The 24,328-nt window shown below is 35.9% G+C and overlaps 1 protein-coding gene across 5 annotated transcripts; it reads right to left on the minus strand.

Annotated features, from left to right (window-relative positions):
- Positions 1-2,369: 2,369 nt before the first annotated feature.
- On the minus strand, positions 2,370-24,328 carry MSL3 (MSL complex subunit 3). Of its 5 annotated transcripts, none has more exons than XR_015749865.1 (13): positions 23,369-24,325; positions 20,222-20,304; positions 19,544-19,639; positions 18,796-18,893; positions 16,024-16,115; positions 13,487-13,609; positions 11,801-11,961; positions 10,355-10,513; positions 9,860-10,122; positions 7,749-7,858; positions 7,142-7,241; positions 6,225-6,380; positions 2,370-4,395 (listed from the first exon to the last, which is right to left on the minus strand). XR_015749865.1 is itself a non-coding variant. In XM_087967036.1 (13 exons), exons 1-13 carry the CDS (start codon positions 23,990-23,992, stop codon positions 4,296-4,298), a joined length of 1,767 nt encoding a protein of 588 aa, XP_087823162.1. In that variant the 5' UTR covers positions 23,993-24,328; the 3' UTR covers positions 2,370-4,295. The 5 variants fall into 5 exon arrangements, 3 of the variants coding, with proteins under 3 accessions (XP_087823162.1, XP_026522701.2, XP_087823163.1); XR_015749864.1 differs by having other exon boundaries at positions 5,352-6,653; XM_087967036.1 differs by lacking the exon at positions 6,225-6,380 and adding an exon at positions 6,569-6,653 and having other exon boundaries at positions 23,696-24,328.

Below are 24,328 nucleotides of genomic sequence, written 5' to 3' on the forward strand. Positions count from 1 at the left end.
AAGCATTGTAAAACTGCTATTCCATGTATCGTTTTGTCATGGCCAATTTTTACTTTGACTTTGGAGAAAAATACAAGGAGCTTTCTATAATCTGTTTTCTGCTTTTGTTTTCAAGTAATGCTTGACACCTGGAATTACATGAACTTTTTTTTGAAAAGTTTGTGATTGCTTTTATCCTAGGGCTGAGACAGAATGATTGTTGCAAAATCATCTATTTGGCTCCCATGCCTAAGACACAATTAGAACTCCAGCTTCCAGTCCAATTCCTTTAAATGGTATAGTAAATTGACTTATTTTCTGCATTGTATTTATCTGGCAGCTATTGTTATGTACCATTTTTAAGTGCTGTGGGAGATGCTCTTCTTTAATTCTGTTAGCTATTGAGCAAAGAAGCCTGAAACACATCCCCTTCCTCAAATTATCATAGCTCCTAAGCCATTATTTTTCCTATTATTTAGGACATTACAGCTGCTTCTTCACATTGGCTTCATTTCAATATTCCCAGGAGTCCCCTTCCCCAAAAGCATCAATTCATTTAAGGTCTATTTTCTGTACAGGCAACAAGATAACAATTCACACATTTTACAATTGTATAAATTTACCTTTGAACACCACAAGGACTGGAGAAGGAAACAGTCAATTTTCCCATGATAAAGTCTTACCAGTCGTCTGGATCATATCCAATGTATTCAAGACTCTTAAAGGCATATAGACCATGTAATTATAATTGGAACACATTGATAACAGGAAACGTATTTTAAAATGTAAAAGTGCAACTTGCTTACAGATTCATAACGATCCAAGAGCACTGATTTTTGCATTAAACAATAGGGATATTCTACATTCTCAGAGATTGTCCTAACTTCAACACACCCACATTTTAGAGTTCCTATTCTTATTATGTAGAGTAGGAAACAAATTTGCATCAGATAAGTGTAATTCTTTCATAAAAACATTTATATTCTGAATTCATGGGGTATTTTCTCAAAAAAATAAATAAATTATATTATCTGCAAATTAAAATACAAACTGATAATTCAATTGAACATTTTTCTATTTACAGATTCTAAATAAATGTTCCAAAAATGCTAATGAGGAATAGACTGATCTTATTCATGTTTATTAAAATATTTTCTTGTTAACCTACGGCCTACAGTATCCTAATTATAACCCCAGCCTTAGGTATACTTTCTGCATTTCTCTTGTCCAAATCTTGTTATTAACCTGCAGGATATGTATATGTGTGGATGCACACATTCTAGCTAACTAGTGAAGATGTCAGATAGTTTTGACTACAATTGTCATTCTTACCTGTGATTTTCCATCCAGTGTAAGTGAATTTCTAAAAGAATGAGAACATAATGACATGCCAGCTTACTATTAATCAAGTATAATTAGAAGTGTTTCCAACTTCCATAGCCATGTACACTAAAATGGAGGCTTCATTTATCTAGACTAGTGATGCTTACCTTGCAGTAGAATAAAATACCTATTCTAAACACTTTGGCCTTGAAATAAAATGCAACTCTTTTGTCAAAATAGTATCTGTGAAATTTCTTTCAAATAGGTACACTAAAGTAGCACATCTACCTTATTTTTACACATTTGTATCTCCTATCATTACATTTTAGAAGTTTCTAAAAATAATTGGCTTAATATGTCATTCCTCTAGTAAGGCTGAACAATGAGGTATTATTATAAAGCTTCAGAATACTCATATTTATTTTTGTGCTGTTTAAATGCTTGAATGACTACATGAATTAACGTAACATTAACAGCTTAATCAGTCAGCCATTTCTGCCTATGATAAATCTTACCTCAATAAATATGTGGTATATCTTTGTGGGAGAATTTACGTACTATTGCATACTATAGACATATGAGAGTAGTTAAGAAAAATGAATATATTGAACATCAAATAAGAAAGATGGAATGAAGTATTTTCAAATGCTGGACTCACAAAGTATTTTGTGTTCCTGTACATACAAATGCTTCCCCTTCCCATCTAAAGCAGCCATAAGGGATTGGGCCAATTTAGCTATTGTAGGCTGCTTTTATATTACTAGGTGTAGGAGAAAAGCGGGCTAAGCTAGAAGGCAGAGTTAAATTGTCATCAGTTTGGAATCACTGTGTTGTCATAAGAGATCCAAGTTCAGTCCCCACCCCCCAGGAATACCATTGACTCTTATCTAGTACCAATTTAGCTTTGACTGTTAGTTAACTTGATTCTTGTGTATAGGTAACAACAACAAACTCTTCTGTGTTTTGAACTTAGTTAATGCTCCTGGTTATTTGTGCCTGACACTATGCATGATTTGGATGCAATAAAATACAGTGGTTAGCATTCAAACATGCTGAAAACAGAATGACAAAAATGTTATTTATTATTCTACATTCATACAATATTAATATTTAATTATATCTTTAAAACAGTATTTTACACCAAACTTAATAAATGCTTCACTCACTACATGGCTGCAACCCAAAGTCTAAATTTGTTTTAAGATTTAGGATTTATGTCAAAAAAATAATGCATGCAATCAATCAATCAATCAATCAACATGCAATACTGAATTTAGCACCAAAATAACAGCTCATAAATTACAGAGCTGGTCACACATTTTTAACAGGTGTCCATTCAAATATTATTTAAGGGCATCAAAATAATTGCACCCATTTATATTAACATGCTCCTTTTTTTTAAAAAAAAGTTCTCTATGTAACAGCAAGAATTTGGAAGCTGAATGGCAGGCATTACAAAGCATGACCTGAGTGTTGAAGACTATTATCAACAAAATGTTTTTTGTACAATTTCTGTGCTGAGATTTTTCAACATTTGGCTCTGCTGGTTGGGGTTGCAGTTATAGTCCACATTATCACAGAGATCACAACTATTATTCCTGCTCTTAACTATTAACTACTTGAGCTTATGCTCTGAATTTCTAAAATAAGGCAGTTAGGTTGCCATTACTTATTAGGATTGCTTCATCGGGCTCTATTATGTAATTGGCAGGGTACAATATGAAGTATTCTATTTCAGCAGTCCCCAACCTTTCCAGCTTGCTGGCCCAGAGTGCTTGTACTGGCATGTGAAACTCCATTCCCACGAATGGAGCTTTGCGTAAGCACAAGTGCTTTCTGCTCACGCAAGTGGAGCTTTGTGCACATCCTTACCTGCCACTCGCACAAATGGAGTTTCACACGTGCATGTGCTTGCCCCACAGCCCAGTTTCGAACAGGCCATGGCCTGGTAGTGGGCCCTGACCCAAGGATTGGTGACTTCTGTTCTAGTTAGATTGCCTCATGCAGGGTCAGGGTCTTTATACATTATATTATATTTGCAATGTATCAGATGAGTTGACCATAATAATCCTATATTATATAATATATATAATAATCCTAGTGAAATTAATGAACTTCTCAAGTTGTGCTGTAGTAAGACCGGACTAACTGAATGATAGCATGGCTCTTCCCTATTTATCAACCTCTTCCAGTTTAGAAATCAGTTAGCTTTTGTTAACATAAACAAAATATTCTGATTCTTCTCTTACTTTCAGAAATAAATTCTAGTTGATTTACAAGCAAGAACTATAAAATTAAAACAAAACAAAACTCAAGTATTTCCAGATCCAAAATTTTGCCAAGTAACTATCACTTCATCATTCTTTCTTCCAAAAAATTATGAAGTATATCCTTTTCTTAAATACAAAAAGCCCTAACACCCTGAAGCAATTCAAACAATATATGGGATTTATTAATTCCAATCAAAGCTATTTGGTCACTGTGAAATGGACCTACATAGAATTAACAGTGCTTCCTTGAAGGTATCATCAAGTCCATCCCTCATGAAGGATGCTAACATAGAAGTGGTTTCTTACAGATTTTATAGAAAAAAATCCCAAATATGAACAACCTGCACAATGCAACTGCATTCACTTTTTAAACAGAAATGATGAGAGGTCAGTCTGAAGCAAGGCTATAATAATGTGGAACACAGGATGAATTAGTTTTGAAGTCTGTTTCTAATGCATCTCTTCCTTTTTCTTACTTTATTTGTATGCAGTTCTATGCATTAACAGTCAATGCAGAGCTTCATTTATCTGATGAGTGTACAATGCAACATCAGCATAGCTCTGAAATGAAATGAAAATTTCTTTATGCCAAAAGAACAGCATTGTAGAAAGCCTTTGTTATATTATAATTATATCTTCCAATTTTTCTTGATCTTGAAGTAATGCAATAAAATAGGAGACATAGAACGTGCCCAGTTTGTACAATTGACTGCATCCACAGTTTCAGTAGATAGCACGTGGATTTTTGGTGGTATAATAGGCCTCGCAGGCTGCTACATAAGCTGTCTCTGGAAAGAAGTCATCATGATACTCAGCTAGGAACCTATAGAAATAAAATATGTATGATTATTTGTTCTGTTAAATTATCCAAGATACTCTTAAAATGCTTCTGAAAAACTGCTATAAATTAACCAAGTACCCTATACTATAAATCTTTTAAATGGTTAATTGGGTGTGGTTCCCCCATTGTATCCAAGAGGACTTACTTTTGAACTTTGAACAGTTGCAAGTAATCCACTGAAATACTTCTGGAAATGCTTTCATTCGGATCATTATTTAAACAGATTTTGCATATTTTTTCCTAATTTATGTAACTCATTTGAAACTAAAATAATTAAATATCATAATTGTACACTTAATGATTAAATACTTTTTCCAGCACATGAACTTCAAAATAAAAATTCTAATCTAATATATTAAGAACTTTTTGTTTGCTGTAGTAATCCAGACTGGAACTATATTATCTGCATATAGTACAGACTAGTGGTCACAGGTTATTACTGCAAGTTATATTACCCTAAAATATTTTTTCTACAAATAATATTCCTAAATATTTTAATTAGAAAACAGATAAAATCAGACATTATGCATTATATGGCATTTGTCAAAAGGACTGATTCAGTGCTGCAGAATTAAGATATATTAATTTTGAATGGCAGGTATATTGTTCTATATGAAAAAATAGATCCTAAATATACATCAGCAATGAACCTGCAGGTTATTATTGCAATATATTAATTGATAGTATGAACAAAACTATATTCTTTTCACGTGAACACCTTAAGAAATACAGGAAAAACAATTATCTTTCTAATCTACTGTATATGCAAGTTCTACATACGCTGAAATGTCTCTTTAATCATACGTATGGCACATAATTTCTGTCAATCTCCTATACACAATAAAAGTAGTCTTTGTTTAGTGACTACCTTGATTAGCAACTGTTCACAGTTATAACAGCGATGAAAAGGTAATTTTGTGACCAATGCCCATATTTACCTTTGCAGGCTCTCTCTCTTTCTCAATCATGTGTTCCTCATTACAATCAGTTACTGGTTTGTGTTGTCTTGTGCCTGACCCTTTTTCCTTTTTCTCTGCTTACTGAGTGGAGAGATTGCCTAAACAAGCTATCTCTTGCTGAGCTGCTTTTCTCCGCAGCACACCATATCACTAAAAAGTGCTAATTTGTAATGGTGTGTGGGAATAACCTTGAGGGAAGACAGTGGGAGATGCTTCCTACATAATGGCAAGGGGAGGAGCTTAATGGTCAGGGAAAGAACCCACTCTAATTGACCAGGCTATAAATAATGAATGTAGGTGTGTGGGGGGGAGGGATTCTACTTTGACTCTTGTAGGATTCTGGTAATGTACCCTTATAATAAGCATTAGATTATCTGGTTGTTTCTTGTCTGGTTTACCTGAGTGCTCATATTCACAAATTAACCAATTCAGCTTTGTGATTGTAGATTTCTCTGCCAGCTCAAACCTGCTGCCTAAAGTTATCAGGAGCGTTTACCTTCTAAGCAGCTATCATCTAACATCCTCTAGATCATGGCTGTCAAACTCGCTGGCCACGCCCATGCACGGTTTAACAAAGGGGAAAGTCATGATACATCACATGACGATGCCGTGACATGTGAGTTTAACACCCCTGCTCTAGACATATATTCTCCATTGTGTGTCTGCTTACTCTCTTGTAATCTCTTTCTCTCCAATGAATGTAAATGCAAACATTAATTCCCTTCTTGCTAATTATCCTAGTATTAGATGAGCAGTCCAAAAGGTAGGGAAATGGGGAAAAGAGCTATAAGATTTTATCCTTTTATTCAGCTTCCTAATGGTCTAGAAACATTCTCCGCCATTTGGGCTCACCTGACTCTTTGGGGTCATATCCTTATGACACTGTACAAGCAAAGGACAACTGGAGTAAAATTGTAGCAGAGTTTCAGTCAGGTGAGTTTTCCCTTAGTACTGCTTCACTTAATAATCATGTGCCAGTCCTAATTACAGATACCAAATGAGGATTACCTATAATATTACAAGGAAAGTATTTTTATAGAAGCTAAAACTTCCTGATTAGACTCTTCTACTTTTCTCCTATAGGATGAATTAGCTATCTAACAAATAACTTTCCTATAACTAAAAAGTTTGTTCTGCAAGTTACTAGCTGCTCTCGAATATTTAGGCTTCTAAATTTGCTGTTATCCATAGGTTACCTTAGGAACAACTCAAAATGCTTTACTAAAGCTTTTAGATTTTTGTCAGAAAAGCTCATCTTCCCAAGTATCTCTGGAAGCTTTACTGTAAAAACAAAAAGGGAAAAATGTCAACCTTTCCCATTTGACAGTTTTTCTTTCAATTTAAAGCAGTTTACCACTAACACTTCCCCTTATTTGTTATTTCCACTTTTTTATACTCCATCTTTAATTTAAGCATTCAAAGTTACCTTCATCCAATTATCTCCCTCCACCCCTCCTTAACATCGTAACATGATTTGGGCTGAGAGTTAATAAGTGGCCTGAGATCACCCATACTTTATAGAAACCTATTATAAACATTGGAATGTCAGTTAGATTGAAATATAGTCTTGATTTTTTAAACAAAAAATCCTCTTAAGAGAGATTTATATTTCTAAATAAATCAGATTATTTAAAAATATTGTTGCATATATGTACCTAAGTGAACTAAATCCTACTAGGAATGCAGAATTAATTTCAAATTAAAAATCTTCAATAAATGTAGTGCATAAAGTTATAACAAAAACCATTGTAGAAGTTCATATATGTTACCAAACATGCGCAGCAAATGTTGAGATCCATAAATGTAAGAAGGTGGCGGTGGCTGATCGCCTGGAGGATAGTTTTCTGGCATGAGTTTCCATGACAACACCTAAAAATAAAATTAGAATAAACTTTGTCTTGATCTAAATCTAATTTAAAATCATGTCAGGATTACTAAATACTATCAAAATCTTTATCTTAGTAGTTTAAAATATGTAAAACAGAAAACTTCATAATTTATACAATTTTCTTCTTTCTGCATCAGAACCATTTCCAAAACTGTTTTTAAAACAGTGTATTTATTAAATAAAACTGTTTGCATTTATTAAAAAATAAAATTTACAGAATTATGTTCGCAATTAATTGTAAATACAAATTCTCATACACAATAGATTTCCTTTAAACTTTAATTACAGCTCTAAATATATCACCTATAAGATATAAACATTGTAATCCAACATACTGTATTTAGAAAGGAAGAGGTTAGTACATATTAAACAGTAAGCTAAAATGATGCAAGCTCTATTTCAATAATATCTGGACAAATGTAGGTTCCTAGTTCAAAGACATCTTGATTCACATCTCGAATCATAGTCTTGGACAAAAAAAATCTTACCTCATTCAATTCATTATTTCTTCTGCCTTCAAATCCAGCAAATACTGCACTACCTTCTTTGCTAGGGGTTAGCGTAATAGGAGATGATGACCCACTGTGGACGGGAGTTTCTTCAAGAAAAGAGTAGGACATTATTTTATGCATGGATATATAAAGACAAGTACTCTTATTCAGCTGTGAGAGATTTCCTACAGCTGTTAAGAAGTTCCTTTGACCTTTTTCAAGGCTCCAATTTCTTTACTATGTATTTCTTTTTTATTTGTAGCAGACCAGAACTTTCCTATAGCGTACTACGTAGTAATAGTGCATTATTATTATTATTATTATTATTATTATTATTATTATTATTATTATTATTATTATTATTATTATTATTATTATTATTATTATTATTATTATTATTATTATTATTTATTTTCTTTTTCTTTTAAAGCTGCTGTTGGCCTGTGATTTGAACAGGTCTGCATTGACCTTCTTCAACAGTGAATCTGAGCATAGTAATAAAGTCAAAAAGAATGAAAAAAAAAGAAGTTCCTTTGACCTTTTTGTTTAGATTCCTCGTCACAGTTTCTTGGCAAGATTTTCAGAACTGGTTTGCCATTGCCTTCTTCCTAGCTGAGAAAGTATATCTGGCTCAAGATCACTTAGCTGGCTTTGTGCCCAAGGTAGAACTATAACTCACGGTCTTCTGGTTTCTCCTGATGCTTTCACCGCTGCCCCAAACAGGCTCTCTCCATTGACATAGGCAATCTTATATTTATAAAATTTCAATAATATAAATATGTGTGATAACCACATTATCTTTGACTAATATTCAAAATATATAAAAGTGTAATTTCTAATAACATTTTTAATCCCCCAGCGTCACAATTCCTCACACACTAATATCAAGGAGCTAATAATTCTTTGCTCTGAGTGTGTGTGCGCTTTTGAATCAGTTTTGGATTCCTGGCAACTGCCTTGCCATTTTCTTGGCAAGATTTTCAGAAGTGGTTTGCCATTTCATTTCCAGGGCTAAGAGAAGTGACTAACTCAAGTCACCTAACTAGCTTCATGTCGAAGGCAAAACATTGCTAGTAGCTTAATCAGACAAATCATTTTGCTAAAAAACAATGCAATAATGGATTTTGCAGTTATTAGAATAAACAAGTTGTTTCAGCTGCTTCTATAAAACAAACAGACCAGAACTGATGTTCAAAGTCATCTGCCTATTGCTAAAATGAAAAAAAAGTTTCTAGTATCTAGTAATTCAAAATACAAAATATTGCTCTGCTTATATTTCTGAGTCATCCTCCTCAAATACTATTATTTGTTGCTAGAACTATCATCATATTTACATGAAGACACTTGAAATGCATGTTATTATACCACAAGCATGCTTTTATCAACTGCAACTATTCTTACTACAACAAAAATCAGATCAGGAGACATCCCCATGACATATCCAATATGGACTGGACAGGGGTGGGCTGCAACAGGTTCACCCGGGTTCGGGCAAACATTAAAACTAATTAAAGCTAATGTTATGGCCGGTTCAGAGAATCTCCAAATCCGACCTCTGGCTGGCCCCTCCCAACCCTCTCCACCTCTCCCCTTCAAGGAATCTCCACGTGGCCTATTTTGGATGCGAGGTAAGTGCAGGGTCCACGCGGAGGCTGGGAGAGGGTGAAAAGCCCAGGGGAGGCCATTTTCCCCCTCTCAGAGGCTTGAGGAAAGCCTCCGGAGCCCAGGGAAGGCAAAAAAGCCCCCCCTCGCCGTGGTGCAGGAGGCCGACTAGGCCACGCCCACCATGGTCACACCCACTCAGCAACCGGGCAAAGAACCCATTGCTGAAATTTTTGAAGCCCACCCCTGGGACTGGATGTAGCATACTACAGTAAGCATGACCCAGTCTATTAAAATAGTGATATTGATAATGTAAACATTTTAAGTTTATTATAAAAGCTTAAAGTACATATACAACGCCTTTGAAAAATGTTCATTATTAGCACTCAAATTTATCATGCCCAAAGCTTCATTGAGCTTGTTAAAAGACAACCAATAAACTGAAAACACTTTTACATTGTTTTTCTTTTTATATAATTAGTTATTCATCTTAACACAGAACTCACTTTTTTCAAGATGCAAAAATAATTTTGGCATTGAAGCAGGAGTCTCAATATTCCGCCTTTTTGGCTGTGGAGAAGCGCTGCTTTCTGACAGCCTATCACAGTTGGATGTGTGACGCGTAGAACGCCTTAGAGACTGCAGGATTTCAGGTTCCGTTTTTCTGCGTTTAGGTGTTGCAGGTTCTCCTGTTGCAGGCTGACTATCTGTGGATTGTGGAGTTGATGGATTCAGAAGAGGTGGGCTTGGAGAAAGCTCTTCTTGATTTCTGATCAAATAAAAAATATGGTGAACTAGGATGTTGAGTGATTATTGTGGGCCTATATACAAGGCCAATAAAGAACATTTTAAATAGTAACAATGTAACTTTCATCATTATTGAAATGTCTTCTTTCAGCTTACTGGCTGGCAGTAAAAATTATAGTTTTGATTACAAGTTTTAAAAAATGCCATTAAAAACCATACTATTTCTTGAAAGGAATGCAAAAAACCAAACCCACCTGTTAGAATTTGCTATACTCTCTTTTATTGGTAGAAAAAATTTGGAGGATGTCACCTTCTTAAACTGTGCTTGCTCGTAAGGATACAGTAGAATAAGAGGAAGAGTGAAGTCAAAGGTTATTCTTAGGCCATCCACCATTTCTTTACATAATTCAACACTAGAAAAATAAGATTACAAAAGAAATAGGTACTTTATATAACTGTTAATATTTTATTTTGAAGAACAAAGTCATAACAATCAGTATTATTTATTAAAGTTGTATGCTGCCCTTTTTGCCTAAGGCGACTCTTATAAGGTACTTATGACCCAGTTCTGAAGTTGTGATGGCTGACCACTCCCCCCACCACATTTTGAGTGCTCAGCAACTGACTTGCATTTATAGTTATTTGCAGCATTTTGTATTCATATGAATGCAATTTATGACATATTTGTCAAAAATTGGCCTTTACATCCTGGTTTTGGCAAAAAACACCCCATAGGGAATAATGGTTCACTTAGTAATTGCATACTTGCTTAATGATCATGGATTTGCTTAATGACCACTACAAAGAAGGTTGTAAAATTGGGTCAGTCACGTGGATGACTCACTTTATGACTGACATGACTTACCACCATAATCGGCAGAATCTATTACCGCATTTTACCGGACTATAGAGCGCATCGGAATATACGCCGCACCCACTAAATTTTAAAAGAAAAAAATATTTTTACATATATTAGCCGCACCAGACTATAAGCCGCAGATATATATGCGTCAAGTGCACCAAAAACTACCGGTAGCGTCTTCTTTTTTGCATTGACCTCTTGCGTCGTTTTTGCGCCCCGATGGCAGTTAGCGAAGAAAAATCTATAGATAAGCCGCATTGTTGTACAAGCCGCAGCGTTCAAAGCATGGGAAAAAAGTAGCGGCTTATAGTCCGGTAAATACGGTAGTCATAAGTCGAAGATTACCTCTAACGAAGAGTGTTTTAGAGATCTGTATAAATATGATAGCGATATGTTAAAGAGTAATCATAAGAAATGCATGTTATGTCAATAAAAAGTTGATGAAAAGAAAGTTATACTACATTATTACAAAAAGTTGAAATTAGGCAAATGGAGAAAAGTTAAAATATGGATATAGTTGCCTTATTAAATGGCTATATGACTTATTTAAAAGAACAGCATAATTGTTCCTTTATACAAAGTGAAATGAAAGCAAAACTATAGGAAATAAATTTATTAAGCTTGCTAATACCTAATTTCAACTTTTTGTAATACTGTAGTACAACTTTCTTTTCATCAACTTTTTTTTGACATAACATGCATTTCTTATGATCTACTCTTTAACATATCACTATAATACTTATACAGATCTCTAAAACATTCTTCATTAGAGGTAATCTTCGACTAATTAGAGCTTGGAGTTTCATTTTAAACATTCACTTAAATAGTGTTTGCTTACTTTTTTTCTGGTGGGATATAATGGAGATTCAAGTTGGTATGTGATGTCATTTGATGGTGACGGGATCTTTCATTGGCTGAAAAAGCGGCATTAATGGCAAAATGCTTTACGTATGATTCCAAGATGGTTATTATATTTGTCTGACATGGCAGTTTCACAAGCTACATTAAAAAAAACACCAAATTAATTAATTTACATTCTCTGTTCATACTTTCAAATAAACATAGTGCTTATACAGATAAAATGGATCTTTTTTACAAAAAAAATAGTTGAACACCACCTCAAACAACAGTCAAATCTATTCTCCGCTCTCTTGCTCACTAGCCTATAATCTGAACAAACGAAAACAAACAAGTATGATAGGAGTACAGCACAGTTTTCATCCCATTATGTTTATTTTTCTCACACCTTGTCAAGCCTCATGTAGCTGGCAAGACCAAGGAATCAAGAACAACACAGATGTCAATAGGCTATACTTAAAAAGCAAGGGTGGAATAAATACATAATTCTATAAACAATGATAGCAATTTTGAAGCTTCTTGTCCATGTAGTCTGTGAGAATTAGACACAACTGAATGGAAGAAAAGAAAGTATGGCTGAGTCTCGCCAGAGCAGTTTTTCCTACCTCTCTCAATAGTTGCCCCTGAATTGCCTTTTTTGAAATAAATATGGAACTCACTTGACTCTAGCATTCCCACAATTTCTTGTCCCTTAATCATTGTTAAGGCTTTAAAGGGAACTTTAACAAACTCATAGATAACAAATATATCAATGGTCATTACTCTCAGTCCTATTTCCAGGGTAAGAAATGCTTCAAATATCAGTTGCAGGAAAACCACAGGAGATGGGTATGCCTTCATTTCCTGTTTGTGAGCTGCCTACAGGCAATTGGTAAGTCTGTTATTGGTTCTCTGTAGAAACCATAAAAACTAAGTTGGACCTTGGCCAGGCCAGAAGGGCCAGTCTTAGGTGTTCTATCATTAAAACTCAGATATCAGAAAGTCAGAAAAGTTGCAATAAAAATTAAAGAGTAAGTTCATATATTTAGAATTAAAAAACAAGCTGCCTTTCTGTTTTCACTAAACAAAACTACGTGTAAACACTAAGGAGTTTACACTTTTCTCATATAAGTATTACGTCCTTATTTTTTTTCAGTTGAGTAGCCTAATTTAAGGCAAGAGTATGAAGCTTCTTTCTTGTCAATATCATCATATGATTGATAATGAAATGAATTAATTCAAATAAGAAATTACTTTAATTTATTTAAGAACATAAATCTATTTTTCCTTGACAACATCCAAGTATTTTAATGTACCAATGCTACCCCTATGCCACCCCAAAGCTAGTATGCTTTCAGGCTAGCTGTGGAATAGAAAATAAAAAAAGCAATCAAAATGGAGAATCCTGAAGATTTGAACTTATAGTTAATCTACGTCCTTCAAAGTGAGTAAAACAAATTGCTATTAAATCGTACTGTAGAATACTTTTTCAGTAGTTTCCATATTTGTTTGCATAGGTTGTACATTTATATACAGTCACCTGGTATCAAATCCTACTGAACTTAATCAGTCTTATATCTGACAAATTGTGCATGTGATTACACTGTCAAATAATGTTAATTTTTGCATACAAGTGTTTAGTATTACTATATCCAATTATTTTAATTTGCATAAAATGTTTTCATACCCGCTTTCGCCTGTTAATATAGTAACAATCCTCTTCAAGTTTCTTTTTCAAGATTTCAGGAATTTCAATGTTTATTGCTCTTTCTTCCATATCTCTTTTAGCATGAGTCTCTTGCTCTTCTTTCTGTATCAATATAATCAATATTTTTTAAAAAAACCTTAAATTTAGTTATACTGTATTAAATATAATAGACTATTAGGAATATTGAAACTATCTAATGAGGCATACATCAAAGCCTGATAAATCCTGAAATCACAAATAAGGACCTGTTGCAGATCAAAGCAAAGAGGAGCATCCAAAATAGTTTTATTCAAGATAAAAGTCCAATTCAAATCTATATCTTGGTGTTTGTATATATCTCAGTGCTTTTATAAAATCTACCTTGTTTTCAGTCTTTCCTAATTATCCTTAGCATCGAACTTGCCTCTTTTACAGCTATGAATCAACATACTTACTGATCTCCTTACTAGAACTCCCAGTCTCATTTTCCTGGTTAGTTACAGATAATAGCAATCCATTAAAGGACAAGTCCTCTTATCTGCTATATGCCCCATGACTGCTAAACTTTCTCAAATGCTTTTGACAAGAAACTATCAAAGTGTTGTTGAAAGGTATGCAATGGTCATCCTCCTCTAGATTCCTACTAATAATTTTTTTTTAAATCCCTCCAGAAGGTTGGTGAAGCAGGATTCATATCAGCTAACTTTTCTGAACAAATTGTTAGAATGTTATTTTAAAAAAACTAAAAATATTAAACACATAGAAGAACAAGAATTGCTGAAAGGAAAATCGGCATCGATCTTGCCGATTTTCCTTTCAGCAATTCTTGTTCTTCTATGTGTTTAATATTTTTAGTTTTTTTAAAATAACATTCTAACAATTTGTTCAGAAAAGTTAGCTGATCATCATGTAACTTTGCTATCGCCCTGCATCTCCTTAGCTTTTTAAAGAGCAGATAATATGCTTCAATTCAAGACATGAATTATGCAATGGATACCAGTAAGTTGATCATTTCTTTTAAGAATTATCGTCTAGTTCTAGGGTCATAGATTAGAGTGAGGAATTTTCCAAAGGTCTGGATCCAGCCCCCAAATCAAAAGTTGTAATAAGCACACATATTCTACAGTGCAAATTTGAACTGATATTAGATAATAAACATTGCCTTACAGACAAAAGTGCTCATATATTTATAATTTCAAACTACCGTATTTGCCGGCGTATAAGACGACTTTTTTGCCCTGAAAAAGATGCCTCCAATTGGGGGGGTCGTCTTATATGCCGGGTCGTCTTATACGCCGGCAAATAGTAATTGGGAAGCACTGCGGCTGCCCGCGGCTGAGGCACTTTTGCGCACCGTGGAAACGAATCCCGTGAAGCCGAAAGGAGCAGCCAGCCTTCTCCCAGCTCCCAAGGAAACGAGGCTCGCACCGCCCGGGCTCCGCTGAGGTATCCGGCTGGGGCTGTCAGGAGTTGTTACCGCTGGCGCGGCTCCGCGCGGCTCCAGTCCCGCGTTGCCTCGGGAAGGGAAAGGCAAAAGCCGCGGCTCTTCCTTTTTGCCTTTCCCTTCCCGAGGCAACGCAGGACTGGAGCCGCGCGGAGCCGCGCCAGCGGTAACAACTCCTGACAGCCCCAGCTGGATACCTCAGCGGAGCCCGGGCGGTGCGAGCCTGCTTCCTTGGGAGCTGGGAGAAGGCTGGCTGCTCCTTTCAGCTTCACGGGATTCGCTTCCACGGTAGACAAAAGTGCCTCAAAAAAAAAAAAAGTGCAAAAGTGGAAGGCGTGCGGAAGAGGGGGCGAGTATATAACAAACTATATTTTGAGTGGAAATGTTGGGGGGTCGTCTTATACGCCGGGTCGTCTTATACGCCGGCATATACGGTAAAATTACTAAGATAATTCTAAGATAATTGTGGTACAGATAATTCTTGATTTACGACCACAATTATCTGGAATTTTGGTTGTAAGTCATTGTGGTCATAAGTTGAGTCAAGTGACTGGACTTGGTTTAATGACTATTTTTGTGACAGTCAGTAACTGAATCACTGTAGTTGTTAAGCAAACCACATAATTAAGCAAATCATATGATTGGTCATAAGTTTAAATCCAGCTTTTGCAATAGGCATTTTTGCCATGACTGTAAGATTCTGCAGTTGGTTGTCATGTGACCACAGAACACTGCAAGCCAGTAACATTGAGGACTGTTCATAACTTTGAGTCTATCATAACTATGAACAATCACTAATCAATTGGTTGTAAGTCAAGGACAATCTATAGTTCTGACTAATTTAGCAACAATATCACATTTTAACCCAAATGTTACAATGTCTCTACATTAACCTGTATTTTTAACAATATACCTCTAAACGTGAAAATGTTTTATAAAATCATATGATTTATTGAGATGTTTTATAAAACAAAGGTACTTTTTAACTTCCTTTTTTCCCCACCGGCATCTGCATAGCTTAATTATTCACTCTAAAATTAATATCCTCATTCTTTATACTTAAATTTTTTTGACAAAATTTATATAAACTTACCATTTCTATCTTTTCATCAATGTCACTTTCTTCACTCTTTAGCTCCTCTTCTGTTCCTTCATCACTATCATCATCATCAGAACTACTTATAGCTGTTTAAAAAAGAAATGAATTCACATTTAATACATTTGTCACAATATTACATTTAATAATGTTACTTTTCAAAACCAAGACAGCATATTAACTAGAGGTTCTAGCTGAATTATAGAATTTAAACAAAGCACAAAAATGTTTAGGCTATTTAATTTCAAACATAAATAATAGGAATTGGAAGTCTACCTCTTCCAAGATGTAGAATGTTATGGAATCTGAATTGGTTTCATGGAAGTATTATGTTGGGCACCACTTTACTATGACCTTGAAGCATTTTGAATGACTGAAGTATTAGATAGGTAGGGCAAATTACTTACATCTTGTAAGATTATTTGAGATTCTTTTGAGCTTGTGGAAGAGACAGAGGAAGCAGACGGGCTCTTCTAGAGCATGAATTCTGCTTCCTGCAAGCTGGATCAATGAATTGTGCAGATGGACACTATGTGGTTAACTTGGGAGATGGTAAACGTTTAAGAAAGGGATAATGCCATCAGTCTTGAAAAAAGTGATTACATAATCACTTCTAAACAGATCATCTCTTGATCCAACCATGCAATATCCTGGTCAATCTCCAATCTTTTCAATATGATGCAGACTTGACATGGAAGGGAAACAACACTATGCACCCTTATGAGTAATAGTCCGTATATGGAGGGAGAGAACTGTACTCCTCCTGGTTTCATTGGCATTTGATACTATCTAACATGCTAGCCTTCACCATTTAAACACTGCAAACACTGCTTTCTATTGGTTCTACTCCTTCTTTAGCAGGGAGCTTCAGTTACTGCACATGGAGAAGGTAGTTATTCCAATATGAAATAACACAATTTTTATTTCCTGTCACACTTGCCATCTACAGGAAGCCACTATAGAAGAAATCTGTTCGTTTGAGACTAGATATCACAATATGTGAATATATTGCCATCCCAGGCCAAGCTAGAATATTATGAAAATCCTGACCTGGTGTCTGGAAAGTCCAAAGCGAATTCTACAAGACAGAATTCTGTCTATTGTTAAGAAATCTAGCTTTATTTTGGCTTTGATTTGAGGTCCTGGTAGGAATAATAATGATCCCCACTTTAAAAAGCAGGTAACTTTAGGACGCTATAGCCATCACTCTTCACACTGCTCTGACTCATTTAGAACAGCGGGAGGCTATGTGAGGATGCTTTTTGTAGATTTTACTTCTGCATTTAACACAATTCTTCCACATAGATTAGTGTCTAAACTTCTGGACCTTGGACTTTCTTATTCAATCTGCTTTTGGATTATGAAATTCCTGTCTGGCCGCTCACTGAGGGTCAGATTAGGTGATCATACCTCTTTAGCCCTTATTCTTAACACTGGTACACCACAGGGTTGCGTGTTGAGTCTCTTACTCTATACTCTTTATGTGCATGACTGCATTCCTACTCACGCTAGTAATACTATTACTAAATTTGTAGATGATACAACAGTAGTGGGACCCAAATTGTACACTGAAGATGGTATTTAATTTTGTTGTACGAGGTGCAATGACAATAAACTAAACTAAACTAAACTTGGGATTCTTCTGGATTACAACTCCAATCAAAGCAACAGATGGAAGACCTGGTCAATTTTTTTCTTTTTGCTAACTCTGTTTAATGCAGAGGGCACAGCCAATGGCTTTGAAGAACAAGAAGAGTCATTATCTAGAACACGGGTGTCAAACTCATGGCATCACTTTGCCATCAGATGATGTTTCATTTTTCCCTTTATGGAGTGGGGAGGGCATGGCCTACGTGACGCATCCAGCCCACGCGCCGCCAATTTGACACCCCGATCTAGGCTGTGACCTAGTGGGATGTCATGTTATCTGTGGACTCACTTCCTTCCTCAGGATATTTGCCCATCCACAAGTCAGGTCCCCTCTATCAAATGATGTCAATTTATAATGATATGTATGAATGATCTTGAAAGACAGGAGCAAGAGACATAAACTGAATAATTGGCATGTAAAATAGCAATAGCAATAGAACTTAGATTTAGATACTGCTCCATAGTGCTTTATAACACTCTCTGAGCAGTTAACAAATGTCAGAATATTGCCCCCAACAATCTGGGTCCTCATTTTATCAACCTTGGAAGGATGAAAGGCTGAGTCTACCTTGAGCTGAGGATCTTGGCTGTGGGCAGATTTGCCTGTAATACTGCATTCTAAATACTATGCCATCAGGGCTCAGTCCACATAAGGAGAAGGGGAATGGGAAGCATTTCAGAAGGGATCCTTCCTAGTTTTCCAGGGAGTGAAAGGAAAGATGGGATTGCTGTTTTTTAGTTTTTACATAAAGTGGTTTGATGATTGTTAGCTACTTAGACTATATTGTACCTAAAAAGAATCCCAGAGTGTATATTTATTATGTTCTTTAATATTTTTAATGTACTGGTTAAATTCAATTATCCATGTAGATATTAAAAAGAGAGAAAACAATCCACAGGTCTACCTACATTCAATATATCTATTTATATTTACAATTTATATTGTACAATATATGTTAGAATTTATACTACAACTACCTTAATCAACATTTATTTTAAGTTGCAAGTACCTGTGGAACAGAACTTAACTATTTTCCTGCTTATTAACTATATTAATATTTAATTATTATATGCAATTTTTAATTAGATGGCACAAGCATCCTCTATAAGCCAACTTACACTTTTCACTAGTCTTTTCATTTTCTTCAGTAGGAAGGAGCTTCAGTACAGAATCAACACCTGGCAACCTGCAACGCCCTTTCTTTCCTTTTCTTCTCCTAAAGAAGATTGAAGATAAGCTACCAATTAGCTAACATGATTTTTTTACCTGCTTTAAAGCAGTAAAAGTAAAAATTAGCATTGAGAAAAGGGGCATATTTTGGTTTCTTTCTCTGAACATAAAAACATAGTTTTCAAATATACAGGGGTCAATTCACACAAATTACAGTAACATATCTTCTTTTTCCCTCTCCACAGTTTACCATTGATCAGAGCCTAGTTTACTTTTGTCCAGTAATCTGTATCATGTTATCTAAGCCAAAATAAAACCATTATTTTAAGAATGAATAAAAATAAATCAGCAGTATAAATCAGCAAGTAATTCCTTCTTCCATAAGAACAGCAGAAAAAGAAAATCTGTCTTGTTTTTCTACCTGCTACTAATAAGTATTCTCCCTATTTTATAAAACTCTTAAATCAGACATGATTTTCCTGCTATTATATCAGCAATATGTGACCTTATAAGGGCACCAAATATTTTACAGTACAAAATATTATATATTTAAACAAACTGGAAAAATCATCTGCACATATAGAATAGCTACGGCAGATATCCAGAATTAAAGAACTGCAGCTGATACTGAAATTAAGTCATCTGAAAAAGACTTAATCTATTTCAAAAAAAGTGTTAACCATATTTGATTCTTACATGCGAGCCACAGCTTTTCTGGCCAATTTGCGCTGTAATCTGCGGTTTTCATCAGTGTCACGAAGTACATGATCTTCAGCTGCCCATCTGTCCCAACTAAGTAGTTTTTTTTAAAAAAAAAATCAATAATAAATATAATATTATAAAGGATGTCTACCAAGCTGATTGAACATATCAGATAAACAGCAAATGAATTTGAACGTTACCGTGCATATATCTCCTAAGCTCCCAACTAATCTTAAGTGGCACTCTGTATTGAGCAGGTAAGAATTATTTAAACATTGATGTTACTATACAAATAGCATAAACCATCTGGGGATTTTGTAAAGTTAAGATAAAATTAATAGAATTTCCTCATTTCAATAACGTAAGGCCATCATTTTAGGGGAGATATTGAGATGGAAATTTGATTTGCATATAAAATCTGCTGAATCAAGATTTCAAATGATTTAAAATTAAAGACAGAAACATGCTGGCAACCAGTGTGCTATGCAGATTAACTACCAAGGACTTACGATTTAGCAGCACTTTGTACCAGCAGAAGTTCCAAATCATTTTTAAAGTCAATCAGAACATATTAAAGTCCAAGCTTAGTCTAGAGTAGTATGGATTATATCTGAATTAGTAATTCTCTCCTAGTTGGGAATATGTGATATTTTTATTTAAATATATGCTCACCTTCTATTCCAACCATTAAAATGAATCAGATACTCTGGGACCTTTCTTCCTTTCTCATCTTTTCCAATAATAATATCAACAATCTAAAATCAAACACATGTATGCTTACACAAACACTTTTATAGACATGCACTCCAATTATTAAAATCCTTTTTTACAATTCAATGTCTTATAACATAGGATTTTAAGCAAAGTACAGTAATTAAGAAAATATTCCACCACTTCTTTTTAAAAGATTATATTTCAGAGATTAAATGCAGTATTTGAATGCAATAACATCTATTACAAAAAAATTAAACTGACCGGAATAAACTACCTCAATTTGCAACAAATGTAAAATAAATAACTGTATTGAGTTTTGGTATTTACTTCCTTTAAAAGTCAGTAAGGGATAGGTGATTGAAGGGGCAAAGGTGTGATAACATTACACAGCCTGCCATAGCAATATTTCCTTAATGATATCATTACGTTATTTTGGTGTTATTGTGATGTATGTCATATTCTATAGAATGGATCCAAGAATATTAACAACAGGCAATTATTTATGAATATAAATTGTCAAAGTTGTTTTTCAGTTATATGTTTGTTCCAAATATGAATTATTAATTGCTACTTGTCACTGGGTTTTCAAAATTTGATTTCTTGCCTACTTTAAGAAATTCATTTACTCCCCCTCCCGAAAAGAAGAATACAAATTTGCTTTAAAAACTTACTGTTTATTTTGAAAACTCTTATGTACGATTGACACATCTATATTATTGGCTAAGCATATATAAATTAAATCCTGTTGTGAAATCCATATCATCCTTGCTGCATTTTATTCCCAAGCAAGTCAGACAATAGGAATACAATAAGGGAGGGGTTCCCAGCCCCTGGGCCAGGACGCACTGCTATGCCATGGCCTATTGAGAACTGGGCTGTTCGAACAGCCGGCCGGCACCAATGCACGTGCAGTTCAACTTGTGTGAGCAGCAGGTTGGCATGCATGCACACATGCACGCAGCTCAACTTCCACAAGTTGAGCTGTGTGCACAAGTGCCAGCCGACTGCTTGTGCGGCCTGATTCCCCTCTCCCAACCCCAGCTGGGCCACCGTCACAAAGGTTGGGGACCGCTGCAGTAAGTGAACCATCACTCCTCATCAAGCTCAACCTTCATGATTAACTAAAAATCAGCTGCTTCCTCTTGGAATATTCTGGATGTTTCTTCCCTTATTTATTATCCTACCTTTATTATTTGAAACCTTGCAGGCTATATTTGGCCCATATGAAGTGGTTTCTAGAATTCAGGCATCATACTTTGAAGCAAATTCTATACAGAATGATAGAGGTGGAAGGGATCTTGGAGATCCTGTGGTCCAACCCTCCTGTTCAAACAGGAGACCCTATATCATTTCAGACAAATGGTTATCCAATCTTTTCTTAAAAACCTCCAGTGATGGAGCACCCACAACTTCTGAAAGCAAGCTGTTCCACTGATTACTCATTCTAACTATCAGGATGGTTCTCTCCTTGATGAGTTTCCATTCATTGCTTCTTGTCCTGCCTTCAGGTGCTTTATTATGGCAAATATTGGAACACTGCTCTCATGTCATCTCTAGTCCTTTTCATTAAACTAGACATACCCAATTCCTGCAAGCATTCTTCATATGTTTTAGCTTCCAGTTCCCTAATTAACTTTGTTGCTCTTCTCTGAACTCTTTCTAGAGTCTCAATGTCTTATATTGGGATGACCAAAATATATACCAAGTTGCAAAATCCAAATTCAATTGCACACCTTAATTTATAATTACAGGAGCATTTTTGCACAAGGAAGCAAGCTCTATTACAATGCTCAAATCTATCAAATAACTGTCACCAATCAAGGGAACATCTCCATTTTAAAATATAGAAATATGTTAAACTATTTCATTTTTAAATTACACTTAGCTGCATATATTATATATACATACATATATATCAAAAAAATGAAAAATATCTTGTGAAAATGGGTTGCTGGGGACTAATTAGTGCATTTATCATGAAGATGAATATTGCTCTCAAAGACTGTTATTGGTCCACATGATGCATTAAATCACAATTGTAGTGCTGCATGCTATATAAACCCAGGACACATATTGTAGAGGTTTTATGCTTTCCAAAAGACTTAAGAGTGGAATGGAATGTGGGAGGCCTATAATGTTTTACACCCGCTGTCAAATCTATTCCCTAACACTGCTACCACAAAAGACAATGATTTTGTCCTTGAATTTCATCCCCCAAATCTTATGGAATGGTACACGATTCGTAGGTGGTCTGTTAGATGTTAAGAATATAGTCACAATACTCTGAAATGAAATTCCATTTCCTTTTTAAAAAAAAGCTTGCATACCAGTAACCAATCAGCAAAAATTGCATTGGTACTGAATAGACTTTAAGTCAGGGAACAAAAATAAAAAATCCATTGCCAATTAACCAGAAGAGACAAAAACCTGGCATTTCTACGTGTGAAAGCAGTTTTAATATACTCCACTGAGCAAACAGGCATGAAATGCCAGAGGCAGTTCAACTGTGTGCGTTAAACTGGCACTGTATCTGGACTGTACTATATAAACAAAAAACAGCTTATTACCAAGTGTTTGCGTCTGATTAAGAACCGAAGAATCTGCTTATCTTACACTCACCAGAAAATAAAAGAATGATCTATTGTAACCTACACACAGCGTTTGCCTATTGTAACCAAGCATTTACTAGTGTTATCCCCGAGGATCACACAAGTTTTAAATGCACATCGGGATTGGTGGCCCTTTTGCAACAAATACGATTAGGCGTGGATGGAGAGAGAAAGGAGAAGCTTTCTTTCATTCGGGGCCATCTCTTCCCTTATCCGACGTCGTACGTGGTCGTGCAGCGCCCATTTCAAATAGAGGCACCCGCAATCTTAATAATTTTAAATCCTACTTTTTTTTTTTTTTTTTTTTAAAGAGGGAGAAACGGAAATGGAAGAGAGCTGCTTCCTCTTCCCGAGCTCCTGTCAGAAGCCCCGCAAGTGGCAACAACGACACAAACAACGCCCGGAAGCGCCGGAGAGAAAGGAGGCGGCTTCCGTTAGGAGGCGGCGGTTGGCGCGCGGGAAAAGAAGGGCCGCGCGCTGAGCGGAGAAATCCCACCTTGGCATCATAAAGCACCTTCGCCTTGGTCGGGTCCGGCTCGAAGCAAAGAACTCTCTCGCCTTTGTGGAATTTAAATTTCATTCCCCGCGAGGTCATTTGCTCATCATGGCGAAAGGCAAAGCTAGCCACGCCCCCCAGGGGAATGGGGAGAGGGAGGCGCAGCGCGGGCCGCCCAACTCCTGCTAATACTCCGCGAGGAAAGCGTCCTTGGGGCGCAGGCCCACGCGAGCCGAGGGAAACGGGCTTGTCTTTTATCTCCGCGTGTGGCGTTGAGCGTTGGGCGAATTCCTTCGTCCGGAGAATCGGTCGTCCCCGAGTGCTTACCTCCGACCATGGGAAGGCCGCCTCTTTCCTCGGAAGCTTGCGGGAAAGTACAGCCTTTAGTCTAAATCCAATTTTGAAGCTGTGTACGAAGTAGAGATCCCACCACCCTTGAAATAAAGGAAAAGAGCCAGCCAGCACCGTCTCCGTTTGAGTTGCTCGGCTGAAAAACAGACTTAACAGTTGGAAAGGACCTTGGAGGTCTTCCAATCCAACCCCGTGCTCAGGCAGGAGACCCCATCTCATTTCAGACAAATGGTCGCCCAATCTCTTCTTAAAAAACTTATGGTGCTGGAGCATTCACAACTTTTGGAGGCAAGTCAAGTTCCACTGATTAATTGTTCTGTCAGGAAATTTCTCCTTAGTTCTAGGTTGCTTCTCTCCTTGATTAGTTTCCATTCATTCCTTCTTCTTCTGCCTTCTGGTGCTTTGGAAAATAAGTTGACACTCACCCTCTTCTTTGTGGCAGTCCCTCAAATACTGGAGCACTGCTCATGTCATGCCTAGTGCTTCTTTTCACTAGACTTTTCACATACCCAATTCGTGCAAGTGTTCTTTGTATGTTTTAGCCTCAGTCCCCCAAATCATCTTCGCTGCTCTTCTCTGCACTCTTTCCAGAGTCTCAACATCTTTTTT

This window comes from Notechis scutatus, chromosome 5 (genome assembly GCF_049901735.1).
Source record: "Notechis scutatus isolate UNSWTSFEM ecotype Mainland chromosome 5, rNotScu1.2, whole genome shotgun sequence".
Classification (NCBI taxonomy): domain Eukaryota; kingdom Metazoa; phylum Chordata; class Lepidosauria; order Squamata; family Elapidae; genus Notechis; species Notechis scutatus.